Source organism: Haliotis rufescens, unplaced genomic scaffold (assembly GCF_023055435.1).
Source record: "Haliotis rufescens isolate VD_foot unplaced genomic scaffold, xgHalRufe1.0.p SCAF_2, whole genome shotgun sequence".
In the NCBI taxonomy this organism is placed as follows: Eukaryota; Metazoa; Mollusca; class Gastropoda; order Lepetellida; family Haliotidae; genus Haliotis; species Haliotis rufescens.
Genome location: NW_025963890.1, coordinates 35,635,067 through 35,654,152, shown reverse-complemented (window position 1 = coordinate 35,654,152; position 19,086 = coordinate 35,635,067). Strand labels below are relative to the sequence as shown.

The 19,086-nt window shown below is 41.8% G+C and overlaps 1 protein-coding gene across 1 annotated transcript in view; it reads right to left on the bottom strand.

The window, feature by feature from the left end:
* Positions 1–18,880, bottom strand: part of LOC124113088 (hillarin-like) — a 49,152-nt gene extending 30,272 nt beyond the window's left edge. The window contains exons 1-2 of the mRNA XM_046473342.2: positions 18,680–18,880; positions 17,915–18,574 (exon numbers count right to left, since the gene is read on the bottom strand). Coding sequence (XP_046329298.1) covers positions 17,915–18,505 — 591 coding nt within the window. The 5' untranslated portion in view covers positions 18,506–18,574; positions 18,680–18,880. The remainder of the gene's footprint in view (positions 1–17,914; positions 18,575–18,679) is intronic.
* Between the last annotated feature and the right edge of the window lie 206 nt (positions 18,881–19,086).

Here is a 19,086-nt window from a genome sequence, read left to right as displayed (position 1 = left end):
CGCCACAAATGGGATTCGTTCAAATATCAAATTTCGATTCATTGTCTGTATTTGTCAACGTTTCCATAACTGCAACCAATATTACTATTTAACCTTGAATGAGTGAGTGAGTTATAATTTCACTATGAATGAATGTTGTTTTGATAGGTTTTGCTGCCATGAATGACCTCATACTACCATTGTCTACGCTCCAGTGAAAATACCCTAAAGAGAGTTTACACGTCTATAAAAGTTTACCAACATTCACTGTTTAAACAGAACACATCAAAAAGCCGAATCGTTGCCAATGTTTAATCAGTTTGCCAAGGATTACTCTGAACGTGGTTACCGCCCTTGTTAAAACTTCTCGTTGTCGCCATCTTGGATCACATGTGACTTTGATATGTCTTTCTGTGACCTTTGAACATTATTCCGCGCTTTATGGCTGATATTAAATTAGCTGAATTTAAATAGCTTGACGCTTTTTAATTTATATAGGTAATTGTAACACAATGTAATCATAATAACATAGTTTCCAATATTGAAAACAAACAACCCTGAAACAGAAAGTTTTGTTGATTGACGTATGGATGAAGACTCTCGACCTCACAGGGTCACGGTTTGGAACTCGCTGAAAGCGGCCATGTTTGTTTGGACCGACCTTCACCATAGCCAAGAGGTATTTTGACTTATGGAAGTGACACTTGAAACGAGAAAGCCAGTGAGGTTGCCATTGAAATGTAAATTTAATGCAACAGATCACACGTAAGATTCCTCCCGGAATTCAAGGAAAGAAAGATTGTTTGCCGACGCAATTTAATGGGGCACTAGGTACAGGTTTCCTACGCCATCTAAACCCGTGTTATTTCACGTAGGAGGTACCGACATCTTTGTGTTTGGATTCGTAACAAGAATATTCCCCACCTGCGTGCGCACCGTTGTGTCGATGGGTGTTCTTACACAACGTCTGTACAATCATGTATGCACTGGTATAATGCCCCCGCAAAGTAAATGTTCATTTGTTAAAATTTATATTTAACTTATGAAGAAAACAGTTGTGTAAACAGACAACTGGAAATACGTTTAGTTCTGTTAGGCAAGGATATAGTATTGCGTGTGTTCAAGTGTCACGTATACGTCGTGCGGTGATGTTCAACGCCAGTTTCATATGTCAGTACATGCACTTGAAAAGTAGACTAGCGCTGTATGATAAAACCACGTATTATGTTTATAGACAAATAATTACACACCAAGGGTTAAGACTAGAAACCTGTTTGCTGTGTGGGATTCCCCCTGACAGTGCGTAGATGTCAAGGCGGGAAATCCTACTATATATTATGGAATCGAACCTAGGAATACTATGTGACAATGGCACGAAATAACCATGGTCACTACTGTGGTTCACATGAAAAGTAACCTGATTGAATAGAGGCTAATGAGTAGCATACCGTCAGTATAGTATTGTACAACGATTAATTAATGGTTATTAAAGAAGGAGTTCCACTCAGGGTTTATAGATATACCATCACGTCTAACACAGTGTAATCACATTTATATCAGATCTGTTATGTTCAGAGGCTGAACACCCAATACCGCAACATATAAGTCGTCATGTATCCTGCTCTGACAATCCACATATGAAGACGTATTCAATATCTGAGAATTTTATCTTGAGTAAATGAGTGCGACAGAAAGAGTCTACATACTTTACACTTTCTTTGGCAGATATATACCTCACACTAGATCTCTGCGATCAAAATATTTATTTAAATATTTATCCGGATGAGTAATTTTGTTGAATCAGGAATGGCGTCATCAGAAGGTCAATACCATATTTCCACAACTTTCACATTCAACCCATAATCCTCCTCGGGATATTTGTGCCACAAATCCTAGGGATGGGGCGAGATCCAGCTGGGTGGCTTATTCGGTTGGAAAACCACGGTGCGTGGAAAGCTGGTTAACGTAACCCACACAAGTGACGGTTTGTTTTGAGAAACGGAGGTTGTGTGGCCTCTGGGCTTCTGATTTTATCCTGTGTACGCTGTAGTTCATTGATGGAGAAATCTGTTTAAGTTGAGGAATGTCAATGGACATATTTCAGTCAAAGCCGTAGGTTACCGGAAAGTGTCGCTTCAGACTGTGTTGAGAGGCGGAGTTTTCAGAAGTTCGAGAACATCAATAAAAAAAACCAGCACGTTTTTTACGCCGCTGTCGGGAGTCGAACCCGCTTCTTCGGCGCGACGATCGACCGCTTTAACCACTAGGCTACCCCCCACCCCCCCCCCCCCCCCACCCCCCCCCCCCCCCCCCCCCCCACCCCCACCCCACGTGAACGAGTTCTACAAGTTGTACCATGTGCAACTAGGGACTCGATCCCTGTTGTTCGGCGCGATGAACCAACGCTGTAACCACCAGCCATGGGCCACCCAACCGCTCCTTATGGCTCTTGAGTGCTTCCTGCATACTTATCGATATAGTCTGTAGCCAACTGTATTTAGAATGCCAACTGAATGTAATCTAAAATAAACTACCTGAAACCGAATGGACATATTTAGAACCGGGATACACAACCATGACATGTCCATGGTAACCAAGAGTTATATCTTTATTTCCAAGATACGACGGAGGACAGGTATACGGTTCGCTGTACAGAACTTTAGGCAGACCAGCTCCCTCTGACGTCAGAGTGGCCCCTTATCTCGAGTGTATGGACAAACAAGTCTTCGAGGCCCCAACCAGGCAGGGCGAGACAGCGAATATCAAGCAGCCATCTGTTACAGATCGTTTCTGTCATGTCATCAAGTAGTCAGTGTGTTGTTGAAAGCCGCACTCATTAACTTTAAGCCATATGACGTCATCAAGTAGATGATAATGAACATCGAAGCTGATGATACAATATAATACAATGTCATATTGTATAGGCATAGTCAAATAGTCCCTGACTCCGTAATTGTAATCCCCGGAGATTGGCTATAATTACCACTGTTCATGTAGGTAACGAATTGCGGACATGACATGATTGAGGGTACCCCGGAATGATATAGCCTGATTGCCACCCCTTTGCCCCTGTGCGAGTGGCTGAGTGAGTGAGTGTTACGTTGCATCGAACAGTATTCCAGTCATATTATCTTGACGTGGGAGCAAGCCGACGCGGTCTAACACCATTGATTCTGATAAACGTTCACATAGAAGACAAGAGCTAGTTTCAGCTATAGCAATCATACGCTACCCCAAATACAGAAGAAATGTATAATCAACACGGGTTCTGTAAAACTCATAAACGACAAGCTTTCCACCCAGTAAATTGATTTTAACTAGACATTCTTTGATGGGGAGTAAGTCGGAGTAGACTCCTCTGTTCGCTGGATTTCCATCATTTCACGAGGGCTGATACTGAATTGTAAGACCTCTGATAGTGATTCACTTCCTTGAAGGGGAATACAGAATGGGAATATCTCCACTGGACCGCCAGTAAAACGTCCAGCTAAGGCATGTTGTGCGGAGGCAAATCAATTGATAATGGAAGGCAATTGTTTATTTTGCTTGTTATAGGCGAACATTAGTCAGATAAAAAAAACACCCAACAGACGCACGAACATATTTTATAGGTGTTAAAGCGAGCACCCGTTGACAAAACTATGATTATTCCACAACTACATTCCCCAACGTATTGACACATGCTCGTCTCAGTCAGTCATCCCCATCGGAAACCTCACGCTTACAACCAGAAACTCTTCAAAAGCTGACGGTGAGCCACGAAATACTGCCTCCACTTATTCAGGAGCGTGACATTGTCCTATTGACTCAAAGTATTAGTGGAATGTATAATGAAACGTCATCTAACAGACGCGGGCAGGGCAGCGCGACCAGCTAAAAACAGGCTACAGTACTGTAACTACCCTGGTGCCGACTTGTACCGCGCCACAACGGTATTGCGCAATGACTTCTCCCTTATCCCCGTAGGTAATCCGCCAGGTAAGAGACTGATTGCATGGAGTGGTCACGTTGGCTGGACAGTAATCTGTCAGCTGTCGCGGAACACCTGTCCAGACATGTCGTCACATGTCGCATAATGAACGAACCATGTCGCATGATGAACGACCCATGTCGTACCTTAATGGGCGATTGTATACGTCATCACGTGGCATAATGAACTGACATGTATGTAATGGATGATCGCTCTGTATAACAGTGACTATGTGCAGGTACATGTTCTACAACGTATGGAGATAGTAAGACCAAGTTATAACAATGTGTGGATGTGTTCGACAGGTCTACATGGAGCCAGAAGCATATCAGTGATGGTAACACTGTGTTCCACTAACGATGAACTCGGACTTGGATACGGTCAAACAGCATGTGTTATAAGTCGGTTGATGCAATGTCTTAGGTACTCAAAGCACCGTAATGTTTAAGCTCCAGACTAAGGAGGTTTATATGTATCAGCTGCAGACTTGCGCAATCTAATACCATGCACTGTTAATATTTAACGATACTTGAACACAAATATCACCCGTCAGTGTGGGCTAATACGTGTAGCAGATTATTGTTAAAGCCTGATTCAAGAGTTCAACCTTATGTCATGGGACACGACTTCTTATGCAAGTTTAGATGCATGACGTGGTCAGTAGACGGGATTCAGAGTCTTGAATAAAATACTTCAATTATTACCCATCAGTACAACAACCGAATATTATGATATAATACTATTAGGGGCCAACCAAAATGAAACAACCAGGACTAACTGACACTTAGTCAAGAGTTGGGCTATGTCTAAGTACTACACGTGTAATTCAAATACGGACATCTTTGAACTCCCACCCGGGATTATCCAGTGTATTATATCACGATTCAATTATGGACCCCTGGGCCCATTCGCTACGCAAGCTTCGTTTTGAAACCGATTCGAATTAAACGACGATAAAATAGCCTTAGAATCAACTTACACTCAAGTGCGTGTCCTGTAATTCTATCCACATCAACAACAGGAGACTATGATGATGCATGTCAGTGGCGAGTGAAAGGGGGCATGTGTTCATTTGGTTTGACCATTTGATGTGGATGTTAACGCTTTTAGTGTGTACTTTTCTACTTGATAAATTCTTTCTTCGCCGTACCCTTGCACGGGACAAAACCAACACACCCGCAAGAGTCAAAGCGAAAGCGTTCTTTATATTCATTAGAAGGCATCTAGACCGAACCATGTGGTAATCTATTACTGATAACCGCCGGCGCTGTGACACCAACTTTTGATTTACACATCTTTATGCTGTCAACGTTTCACTGGACAGATATTTCATGATTCTGGAAATGGTTTTGTAGCTTTAATTCAATGTTTGTTAAGAGACTTCAGCACTGCTTTCCCCATACCCATGGGCTTCACAAATTCAATTGGTACCCGCTATGGTTCACGAGGCCGTTTTCACTTGCAGTCGAATACCTATCTCTGCTGAGGATTTAAGAGATCTCGCGTGTCCACATATTTGTAGGTCGTGGACAGTTCCCAAGTATGTAAGATTCAATCAAATATACCTCTGCTTCAGTAATCGCCTTACTGGTATCCAGATTGGCGCATATCGAATAACATTGACCCCAGATACCAAACCCAAAGGGACAATACAGACAGGTCTTATCTGGCCACAGCAAGAGACCTCGCCAAGAACTGATCAAACACCTGGCTTGAAGCAGCTCACGGTCAGATTTCTCATACCTTACGGTTGGAGGCTCCGAGTGTAAAGACTACAGGGTTTTTATAGAGGCGCATTAAACAATAACAAAGAATGAGGAAACACGGACGTGTATTCTGATGATCAGATGCATTCCTGGAAATAAGGCTTGTGAAAGAATAACATTGGTCATCCGAAAATATATTTTGAAACAGAAATCTCACATTTGGAAAAATTCCGATTTCTTCATTATATTGTGTAGGCTTTCCAACGTTGTGAAAAGATGTTTTCCTTCAACCTTAAGCATTCCTTTATAGCATTAGAACAAATCGTTTGACAAACATTAAACGTTTCAGGTCAATCATTGTTTTAGACAGCTACTGATTCGTTTTGAATGAGCTGCTTTTGTGTAAAATGGTTACAAACTGACAAATGTGTCCATCTTCCACCTCCTTCAGAACTCGAATGCCTGGGACATCGCCACCACCTGCCCACAGACCCAGGGGTCACCGGACGTGCTGGGGTCCCTGGTCAGTGGTTGGAGGTTGGAGGTGCATCACGTCCTATGGCCGGCATGTCACTGGGAATCCGACCAGTGGACACGGGTCATACACTGGACATGTTATCTTGACCACAATGGAGGACTGGTGTGGTCGTCGTTGATGCGTGGACAAGAGCCAATGGTTCCGAAGAACAAATTTTACATTGCAAAGAATCTTAAGACAAACCCAAATCGAAATATTAACTAAAAGCGCAATTATTGTCAGAAACGAGACGTTATATTACAAGTGAATTTGGAAGGGTAAATAGACAACCCTTCGTTTGTGAATACTGGACAAAAACACAACAAGACCATGCCTGTCTTATGTCCCCTTAGTTGTACAGAGTCTATAGACCCGTGAAGAGTCAGGCTCGCTGACTTGGTTGATGCATGTCATCATATCCCAATTGCGTAGATCGATGCTCATCATATCAATCACTGGATTGTCTGGTCCAGACCCGAATATTTACAGACCGCATCATATAGCTGGAATATTGCTGAGTGGAAACAAACAAACAAAAAACTTCTTTGTATAAGGAACATTCCCTACTAGTCCAATACACTCTTAAAAGTTTGTTCCAAAGGAGCCAGGCAGGTAGACAACAAAACCTTCAATGCTGCACGGTGATGTTCCGATTCCGGGACACATCTGGCAACAAATCCTAATTCTAAACTTGAGAAATTAAAGCTGTGGCAAACAGATGCTAGAGAAGACATAACCAGCTGATGGCCAGTTGACAACGGGCTCCGCGCCATCAATGACGGAAACTCCACAACATTGCTTAAATCCCCTTATCCATCTCGGGGCATATTTAAGACATTAAGTATAGGCCAAACTGGCGCTGTCATTTAGACAAAAGATGCTAATCTCAACACGACGGAAAGGGACAGCTCAAAAGATACTTTAGCCAATGTCAACATACATATGGACGAGACGTGACCCTGTGGGGAGATGTCGAAGGTATCAGGTCTTCAGACATGCGTAATATTGGCGTGAATCCGTGAGATGACTACTGTATATCAGGCGGTGGCAAACTGGGCGCCCGTCTATTGACAAAACATGACACTTTTATTGATCTGTGAAATGAGGCTATTGGGACATAACCTGTCTTCAGACACAAGTAGTAGACATACAAGCCGTAGGTAAAACAGTCTACTGACTGCAAGAGAAGCTGATGTTTGAGGCCCAACAAATACAACCACCAACTGTATAAAGGCAGAAAAAATAGATATTTCGTAAAAACCCTTAAACTTTTGAAAATGTTTTACACAGAAGCAATAAGTTATAGGCTGACATAAGTTAACAAAGGGAAGTTTTGAATAATACATGTTTGAATTCGAGAGACGTCCCAATTCAGTATTTATCTTGCATACTTTTATACATCTACTTTCCAATACATTGTATATTAGATCATTAACAGTAATATGGAATACATTTTCATTAAACGAGATAAAACGTCTGAAAGTGATTGTGTGTCGCTATGTAAGGCCCAACATGCTTTTAAACGTGCCGTTTAAAACATTTTTTCAGTTTTGTTTAGGGTCACCGTGTGTCGTTTTCACCCAAAATATATTTAGACACAATATACCCCCATTTTGTATCTATGTCATTGAAATCTTCGGAATCATTTGTTGCAGAACTCCCCAAGACCCCAATCACTAAGCACCAAACCAATATGCACTCAACAAACAGTCATGGTGATCACCTGGATCATTTACAGACCTGTCCACCTTCTAGCCTCTGATGTTTGCCGACAACAGGTGAGAAAGAGTTTGGTATTGTGTTTACCTCATCTGGTGGCATTGTTTAGCGCAGACAAAGAATGGAAATACCTCACTATTTTGCTTCTGACCCAAACCTAAGACCTCGGGGAATTTTTTCCTTGGGTTCATGTATTGAACACTCATTATGTCAAGAAGATGAGGGGGTGTCAGCCAAGGTTGACTCCTATGTCCGTACTGATTAACTGTTGTTTCGGATAAACTTTAAGAAGGCAGCTAATGCATGTTTCAGACACTGGGAAGACGTTCTTATGTAAAAGCTTTCTTACAAAATGGCGGGTGAGCTTCCGGCAAAGTTGACAAAGGCATAGTTTGGTTTGTCGATTTGAGGAGGGGGGAAACAGAGGGGGGGGACTCCCGGCATGTAAGGAATGCCAAGGACAGGGGTTATGGCAAATTAGCAAGCGCTAATTGCGTGATGGAACATACTGCATACAGCCAGGGACATGCAACGTGACTTGAGCGCTTTACTCAACGTGATGGCTGCTGCAGGTGCTATTTTCACGCACTCTGGAGGTGCATGTAACTTGGCGAGGCGCTGATGGAATATTTATGCAATGCGTTGGAAGGGTCGTCGACTCATTGTAGGTGTTTGTGACATTACCAAAGAAGTCTAATACAGCATTCAACCAGCTGAAGTGTGGGTGGAGTTGGAATTGGTGGACCCGAGGTTTTCTTTCTTGGAGTGAATTAAAGCAATATTACCTAACCCTAATGTATGTCATTTTGTATAACCTCTTGTAGATATTTCTCCCAGTCTCTCCGTAAAATGCTTACTTTATGGAGCATGATAATGGCACGAATACACTATTTTAACAGTCACTTTTCATTTTCGAACATTACATCACCAATCAATCTGAGAGAATTCTCAAATGTACAATGACATTCACTGCCGAATCCCCCCGGCCAGCCTGTACCTCCTCGTCACCTACGATGGATCTATGTGGACGTCTTCATGGAGAGTTGTCAATATATCCCATCTGATGAAGCCCCAACTGTAATATCCAACTGTATAATCTATATATGTTCGTGGATTCTTGTCATCTGTAGAGGCTTAAGCTACTGGATTCAATATCTGTTGGCACAAGATGTTACAACCATGACGTTTTTGTCCCCGCCATTTGCGTATGTTCGAGTGTTTAACAAACATAGGAGAAATCCAAACGTATTATCATTCATATCTATATTCTAGTCATAATCATTTGTTTGATGAATCGACTTACGGTTAGCTTTGTAAACAACATTAACATATGTTGTTAGTTCAAAGTGTTGGGGCAGTGTTATATCTGACGCTACTAAACTTGCTTACGTTCAGAGTTTCTTTATAATGTAAGACCAGAATTAGGTTTTGTGGAAAGTGTCCTTATGCAACACAGAACACACGTAAGACATGGCATATGAACCGTTACACATGAACTGTGCTTCTGTTTTTTTCTCTTATAACACCGAAATATTCCAGTAATATGACGGCGGCCTGTAAATATTCGAGTCTAGACCATAATTCAGTGATCGCTATTGAGAGCAACGGCCAAGACTGTCAGGGTACGATAACTGCTGTCAACCAAGTCACCTCATACGACCAGCATGGGTTATGACCGATATCCCCATAGGGTGCAATACTTTTGACTCTTTATTTTTTTATTCGATTGGCGACATTATTCATAGTGCCACGATGACTCTCCGACGTTAGAAGAAGACATCTGGATATTAATTTTATTTTTAAATACGGTAGAAAACAGCCACTGCTCTTCAAGTGAATTTAGTGCAGAATTAAAAAATGGTCTCATTTCATAGCATCCAGTCACCCTCCATAATCTATGCACAGCTGTACAGCTGCTCTCAATTGCCCAATGATGCTAGTGAACATAATCCGTATGAAGTGATGCAACTCCCGTCATCGTAGGCAAAAGGATCGGATGGGTACACAACGTAGATACAGGGCGAAACATCAACATATCACAATGTTACATCAGCTATTTATCAGTTGCCTTGTCTGAGATGAGACAAATGTTCCTTAAGTTTGAACTGATGATTCGTTCTTCTTTGGGTAGCACGGTCATATTTCGCGTGATTGATGTTCTTGGAAAAGATCACAGTACCACGTAGTTATGGACACACGACGTCCTCTGACCTATATGCAGTATGTGTCTGCCGATGTTTCTTCTTCTCAAAACAAGGGCTGTAACGAAACACGTGTATTCTTATCACGATAGTGTTTGTTTAATGTTTTTACGCCGCACTCAGAAATATTCCAGCTATATGACGGCGGACTGTAAATAAAAAATTAAGTAGCCACATTCCATCATTAAAGGGAAAAACGTAAGAGCATAAAACGATACGGGTCTCATATCGCGAGTAGCGATACTTCGATGAATCGTTACATAACTTCTGATAAAGTTCAGTCATAATTTTGGTTCACTACTCACGAGAAAACCGTGGTATATTTTACATCACGTCTTTATTGCCGACGTGAACTACTTCCAGCTGCGCACCAACTTGTGAAACTGCCAGTCATGTCTTAGTTTGCATACGTCACGCTACTTGAAATAGCAGGTGAATGCCAAATGCGACCCCTACAACAGAAGGGCGTGGACACCCTACACTATTTGCAAAAAATAAATCATATACGTCGACTGATGAGTGTCATTGAAATGAAATACTTATACGCTTATATAAACGTCGACACTCTGTATCGTAATCAATACCATATGCAGTCACCTAGAAATGGCAGTTATTGATTCTGACGGGAGTTTTAGTATTTGAAATATGCGCTACTTTCATATGTTTGGCCAGTAGGTAGAAACTCGGTCAGGGGAGTAGGTGCAAAATATACATGGAAACCAAATGCGTGGTGACAATATATATTCCTGTATTTCGCAATTTCTGAACGCTGCTAGTACCTTAACGACTGAGTGTTTGACACAGTGGTCCGAGATATTGCAGCTTACATGACCGTGATCTGAAGTGAGTGGAAATTTGACGTCGCATCGGCATTATTTCAGCCATACAGCGGTCGTGATCTGTAAGTAATCGAGACATTACCAAAGTAAAAATAAACACATCCAAAAAACTATTCTAGATGTCAAATGTTATTGTAATTTTAAAGCAACGTCAATACATGAGCATACAGAGTAACAAGTCAGTCAAGTCAGAAGACAATACTGTGTCCAGGAATATGGGACTATTTCTGAAACGTTACAACATTATTAAACGTAGCGGGAACCATTTTATGACTTAATTTAGTCACCCTGTTTTCGACCCGGAAGTTTTATTGATACAGTCTTGTTCAGATAAGGAAGTGCCCGCTTGCTGAAAGTCAACACTCACTGTGCAAGAGGAAAGGTGGTATATCAAATAGCAATCTAAACCTGGGGATATTCTAAATTTGTTCTGGGTGCAGTTGGTTTCCCTATAAGTAAGTCCGTAGTTTATTGCCAATTTATGGATACTGTCTAAATTGTTTACACGGAAATATTACCGTTGCAGGGTGGTGGATGAAATATATATTTAACCATGTTTTAATGTGTATCCAAGGTCTTTGTAGTAGAGGTATCCTTACTTATAAAGAACACTGTGCAATAATTAATTTACCTTTAATGCAACATAAAATCATTCCTTTTAGCCTTTGTCGTGTTAAACGAAAAGACAAAAGTTCACTAAATGTACAAAAGATAATGAAGGCATCTAAAATGTACTATGTATGTATATAGTTTCTGTTTCTCAAGTCAATAAGAGCGATATACGTTTCATCCTAAGTCCTGCCATATATATATCTTGAGTTACACACGCTGATATGTTCAATATTGACACACCGCGAGACTAACGGCGGAATTAGGGCATGTTGACACAATTTCGTCTCCATAACATCAGAGTCAGAGCACACATCTGTCAGAGCCCATATCAGAGTCAGAGTACACATCAGTCAGCGCACGCATCAGAGTCAGAGTCCACATCAGTCAGAGCACACATCAGTCAGCGCACGCATCAGAGTCAGAGTCCACATCAGTCAGAGCACATGAAGCAGAACCTATCCAAGGCAGAGTTGTGTGAAATGTGCCAACTCCGGGTATGGTCCCATACCTGACATACGTGCAGTTTATCCGTAACAATCTAACGTACTTTTCCCAGCGGACTGAAAACCATCTTGGTACATGTCGTCTATTTGAGCCCGTGTAGCGCTCATCAAACACAATTACAAAATCATCAATCACAAAATAAGATCTCTCTAGCAACTTGGATGGTTCACCAAACGCCTGAACCTCTGGGTTATTCCACTGCTATGTCGCGGAAATCAACAACTGCGCAATTTATCGATGTCAACCTGATGACAAACATTTCATGTTGACCGCAGTTGATACATGTATAGAACATGTAGGTCATTAAACCCCACGTGTATGTGAACGCCCCATTTACTCGTGGTAACCCTCTGCATCCAATCCATGTGTAATGCATGAAGAAGCCAGTCAGTCATGAACAGGCGAGCAGGCCCGACAGGCAGGCAATGACTACACATAGTACTACCCTACACCAATCAACTGGAGATTCCCTTCTCCTGTGTCACCACGTGTGAATGATGTATAAGTATGAAATATAACAAATAGCTTAGATCTGTTGTGTTCATCGCCAATGTTAATCAATCTAAATCATACAATTCGCTAACTACGCACATAAAAGTCCCGTTTGAACTGCCTCGTACTGATCAGATGTATATGTATGGTTGACAAAAATATGTCAGCAAGCAAGTGGCGTATTAAATCCACGCTCCACAACTACCACGATTCGTCTTGTTGGGGCACTACTCTCCTGTCTATATGCAACCACCCCAGGAGGGAAATAAATCACTTGTAACCTGTTAATGTATTGAGAAATGTTATCTAAGATTCCCTTTACTTCAGTGGAACAGCTAATGACGCCACTGCGCTACGTCAATAGATTGATGATGATTGTTGTTTAACGCCGCACTCAGCACTATTCCCGCTATATGACGGCGGTCTAAACCAGACAATCCAGTGATTGTGCATCGATCCACGCAATTGGGATACGATGACATGCATGAACCAAGTCAGCGAGCCTGACCACTCAATCCCGATAGTCGCCGCCTACGACAAGCATAGTCGCCTTTACGGCAAGCCTGGGTTGCTGAAGACCTATTCTATTCCGGGTCTTCACGTCAATAGGCATCGTTACAAGGACATGCTACTTCAAACGCCCTACGTCCCTGGATACATTCGGCTGTTATCATTGATAAGTTGGGGTGTAAAGTATATCCTTGCTCCAACCCAATAACACAAAAAGCACCTGTTTAACTTCAAGATGTAAACCCAAATAAACAATAATAATAATACCAATACAACAATAACAACAACAATAATAATAACGCGCCAAATTCCATTCACCAAGTGAATGTTTATAGTGCTACATTATTACTCCGGTCAATGGGTCAGTCTACAGATTTTCATTCTTAGATCCCTGGGAAGTATACAGCCAAGGTTGCATGTGCGTCGCTAGAAGGTTTACAGTCACGTTCCCATCTCGCCCTGTCGGGTACCCATTCACTGCTTGGTAGACAGTGGCATATTTCGAACAACGGCATTTCTGTAAGGAGACACGGCTTCAGTGTGGGACAGGACCGAAGTCTTAGAAACTCTCAGGAGTCAAGCTGCCGAACACAGTCACCCATCCAACTACTCTCCGCGACCAACGTTGCCTAACTTCACCTGATTTGTGACATATGCGTTGCACACAGGACCACGTGACACCTATGAACTGAAATCTTCATGTACATAGTAACGCACATGGTATACTCGTGTCTGTGGCATGTTATACACGTATGTTAACAGTTGACTTCACACTTGTAACAAACCCCATATACGTGGGAGAGGACAAGTCAAACCGGTCAGTTGTGGACCAGAGTATAAGACTGTAATAACGCACACCATCCTTTACCCATTCAGCCTGAAACTATAGTAACCGGCCCTCCAACACGCAGAGGAAATTTCAACCGCCTAAATTGCGTCGTTGTATAACCCCTGAAGTAGATAGATACACGAGTCCTCAACACAAATTGTGATCATCATTTAAAAAGGGGGGAAGGAGAGAGAGAGAGGATGCTCACGGAACACTTTTATGGACGCACAGAAGGTTGTATTGATCTGTAACACTACCACCACGTCAATCTGAATTCTCCCCAAATGGGCTTCACACATTGTACCCATTGTTCATTGTCGGGAATCGAATCCGGGTCTTCGGCGTGACGAGCGAACGCTTTAACCACTAGGCTACCCGACCGCCCTCAGCGGTAGATAATTAGGCACGATGACTAACGATCAGCCAGATTACATTTTGTATGTAACATCTTCATTTCCGTCTCTTACAACTACCATGGGATCCTAGGAACCTATTCTGCCCAGGAATCTACACATTCATTGAAACAACTCAAACGTCATTGCGACATATCATACAGTTATAAGAAATGCAACGAAACTCGGTAATATTTCAACATCACTTACACACGAGACATTCGAATTGAACACATGACTATCAGGGCTATATTTATCGCTATCTAACACTTCAAAACTACCACCACTACAGTGAAGATGGAGGGAGAACTGTATTTTCACACATTCCTAAACACATGCCTTGTTCTACTGCATTCCTACGAAGAGAAGGTCCATGGTGACACAACCGCGATTCATGTTAAAATATATCCCCGTAAACACATGTACATTTCACTCGGGATTCAATTCATTGTATACGAACATCTCTGTCAGTTTCAATCGCTGCTTAATGGTGTTTATGAAGGTAACGCGATGTTTATATATATCTCTGTAAATGTACCCAGTTCGTGGCCTCCTTCGCAGAAAGACATACCTCAAGCGGGTTTTTTTAAGAATTGTGAAACTAGCAAACAGTTTCAGACCCTGGTTGGAAGCAACTTAACAATCGCAGGCAATATTACTTCATCCATAATACAATCTACAACATAAACAATTTTCCCAATTGCCTCAGGGCCCACCATTTAATACTATATCAGCGGGGTATCTCCTTGCTAGGGTGTTTCAACCCCTGGCTCGGGGGTATAAAATCTCAAGGTAGAGGGTGTCAAATCTCAAGGTAGAGGGTGTCAAATCTCAAGGTAGAGGGTGTCAAATCTCAAGGTAGAGGGTGTCAGATCTCAAGGCATTGGGTATCACTCACGGTGGTCGCTTGTCTCTTAAAATTGTAGTAGATTGGACAGAATACTAAGAGAGAGGGTGTGTATCACTGGGATATATACAAGTGGGGTAGACAGCACACGCTACTAATTTAAAGGGTGTATAGCAATTTAGATTGGATTCTTCATATATTCGGTGGCACCCACTAGAAGAATGATCATCTACACAATTCACATGGATTTTTACCAGTCTGTTGATCATTCAAATTAAATCATGTTGTGCAATGCGTCGATATATAGCGTACCGGGTCGCCTTGCAGCAGTTTTTATTGATACATCTCTATAGAAAACATGTACCTGCCACACAATACTTTTATTGCATGACTTCACGTCAAGTGCATAAGGCGAGTCGAAATTGAAAGGCATTTTCAAACCCCTCATCCATTTTAAATCGATCATGCGTGTACGGTATTGCGACAAGGAGCATCGTATGTCATTCAGAAAAACCCGGAGGCTGCTTTCAATAATGACATAACATCCTGAGGAAGGCATTTTGGTTGGGATGCCTTGTTAGGCGTGAAACCATTAAGACCGGGATTCTCAGCGCAACTGAGGTATGCGAGAGAAAAAACACGAAATATCAGTCATGCAATGGGATATATACTACATGCGCGTTCTCCTTTCAATACTTTTGACTTGCAACAGAGGGGAATACATGAACCATGAAAAAGAAAGGAGTTTTGATGTGGGCTCCTTCAAATGATTAAAATAATGACACAAAAAAGTCTGTTAACCATATTATTGATTGATAAATCATCCCCTTCAGAGAAATATGCTGTGCCCTGTGCTGTGACGAGAACACGTATTACAAACTGAGCTACGAACCTAACTGTAGTGTTTCTAGAAGCTGGAAAGCACATGAAAGTTTAATTATAACCCTGCGAAGCGACCTGGTTAGAACACCACTTTCTACTCTGCATCCATTGGAAACAAACATCAGGGTGAGTGAGGTTTCACTCAGCGTTTACCAATATTCGAGACATATCACAGCAGGTCTTACCATAGATGGGCATCACAACATTTACATGAAGCAAACAGGTGGGATATGGAGAGATTAAGTACTATCAATGCATGGATTTCCCGCTAGGCTGAAAAGAGAAGGGTCAGTGTGTATCCTTGCTGTACGACAGCAGGAATTACAAGTCATGCCAGCCCTAAAATATAACACCGAGGAGTTGTATAAACATAAAGCAAGAATATTAAGAGGCATTTAAGTTACAAGATATGTATTATATAAACCCTTACAGGGAATAATAGTGCACTGATCGACATTACGGAGGAATGCATAATGTTTGATGAAGTTCGATTTATATGCCAACTGTTGCCATATTAAACACATAACGACCTGACTGTAAATGTAACAAGTGTTGAAAATAAGGAAATGTTTAGTCCTAACCATGACTTCAGTAAGAAAAGAACGACTGTCTCCTCTACTTAGGACTAACGTTCGTGTCAAGTATTAACCTCGCTAAGCACACAGCTATGGAAATGTGGCCTTGATACAATTCATGAAAAGAAACGATTTAGTATTACCCAGTGAATGTTCGTGCACTGACCACGGGTTTAAGCAACGGAAACGATTATTGCGAATTACCGTAAACCTTTCAGTGGTTGTATTAAAGTACGGACTGCACTTGGGGTGGGAAATGCTGATTGATTTGAGTTGTATCAGGCCAACTGCAGTTAATAATTGATATAAGGAAATACTCCAGCCATCTGTTGCCGGGCGTTGTAAGAGTTCAGATAATCCAACGTAGTCACAGCCCTCTTCAGTATCCTGCTTCATCTACAGAGAACAGCGAATGATGTCCACTATTTCTTTGACCAAGGCCTAAACTTATCACGATGCGTTGTGTGTACGTGTATATTGATAAGAATCCTTTGTGTGGTAATGTCATGCGTTGTGATGTAAACTTAATATATGTCTAAAATACTTGCATAATGATAGGACGCTTCGCTTAAGGTTATATTTTCAAAACTTTACTTTTCTCGGACTCATACCGTCAATAGTGCGAACGAGTTGATATATGCTGGCAAAATCAAACATCACTTTACTTTATGAGGGCATAGATAAGAGCAATTGCCTCGTCGCCAATAATCAAGATAAATGTGGGTTTGAGAAAGGCTTACGGTTGTCACTGAACCGTGTCTGGATTGTCCGGGTGCAGTCTTCCCATTTTAATGGATAGAAAAAAGTGTTATTAATTTACAAGGGTAGCAGATTTTCTGCCAGAATTTCTGTCCCACGTTAGACACACATACTATTTATTTTCAAAGTCAGACATGCCTGAAAGAACATACACCATAATAACAACGCCTCAGGGTTGTTACAAATTGGTTTCGAGATATTTATCCGGTGTATAATCAGTGAAGCAACAGGGATAAACACGGTTTTCCCTTGACAGAATTATACCCCGGATGAAACAGATATTTAACCAACACATAGGAATTAAAAATCATGTTTAAAATTATCCTCACCAATTTAAAAGCATTGTATGATCAGCTGAAAGAATTTCTCTCAAGGATTTTTCGGGTCAAATACACATTTCGTCTTTCATTGGGACGACGGTCTAGAGGGAAAAAGGGGGAGGTAAATTTGGCAAATATACCGAGGGCGGGGAGAGTCAATATAACGTTGTCGTGCAGAAATTGATAATTCCCATTTGCCGTAAATAGAGAAGTTGGCTTTAGTTTCAAGGTAATATTCAACGATTGACATGAAAAACTTACGATATGTGGTGGGAAGTGGTGTTTATCCAACTTTCTCTGATATCGTTTTTGTAGAACTTGAGCATCCATGGCATCTTTTATTCCCCACGCATTGATATCTAGACTTGTGGCAGGCACATTTCCCTCTTGACCGTACTGGCTGGTTTTGGGGGCTTTCAAGGCCCTTTGAATCATCAACGCGTCTGCCCCTACTTGAGGGATGTTGTCTGGTATCCTTTTTTCTGAAGTTTTAGAATCTGCATTTCTCTTGAAATTTTGCTGAACAGACATCGCGCTTTTAATTCCAAGCGCTTCCTTGTCAATTTTGGCTCCACCGATTCTCGGTACATGACTGTTACAGTATATTTCCCTGTCGTCTGCATCAACTTGATTTGACCAGTAGTTTTTCAAAGTAAGAAACTGCCCACATGTCACACATTTAAAACACGTTTTGTGAAACACGACGTCGTGAACGGGCCCGAGACGTTCTTGTTGATAAACAGTCGATTTACAACGTTGACATTTTTGTTGATCGATTCCAGGCCGAAGGAAGAGAGAAGACAGTCTCCGGTACCCTCTCTCAATCGACGCCTCGTCTCCCTGCATAGCCATGTTGGACGACGTCTAAACAGCAGACGACACTCAGTAATAGAATAATCACAAACAACTTTCACTCCGAACCTGAAAAATAAATAACACGCGTCACAACTCATTCACCTGGATCATAATACAATATATTCGCTAAAAATAACCTCAAGCCGGGCAGACGACTGGTTCTGAACTTACCTGGCCCAGGTGTATTATATGCGCGGCATGATGAGCAGTTTCCTAAGTAACTGGTCCGAGCAATGTCAAACCAGACATTTTGTGGTAAAGATCTCAATAGACAAGGCTGTCTTTGTCCAAGACTGACAATCTTACATCCCACGAGGGTCGCTTGCGACCGTTTGGCTAATATCTCGTGGAGGACAAACGATGGACGAGTCTACTCTTGACAGCAGGGGGTGTAGGAATATTAGAGCAGCCAACCATAACCCGCCTTACCTGTAGATTGACTGTTTGCCGTGTTGGAGAAAGATCAATTTCTTCTCGGGGGGCAAACAACGCAATGCATTTGCAATGTTGGCTATTCCCCTGGGTCATATTTCGTTGAGATATGTTCAGTGCTGTTTGACGGACTCAATAGACACATT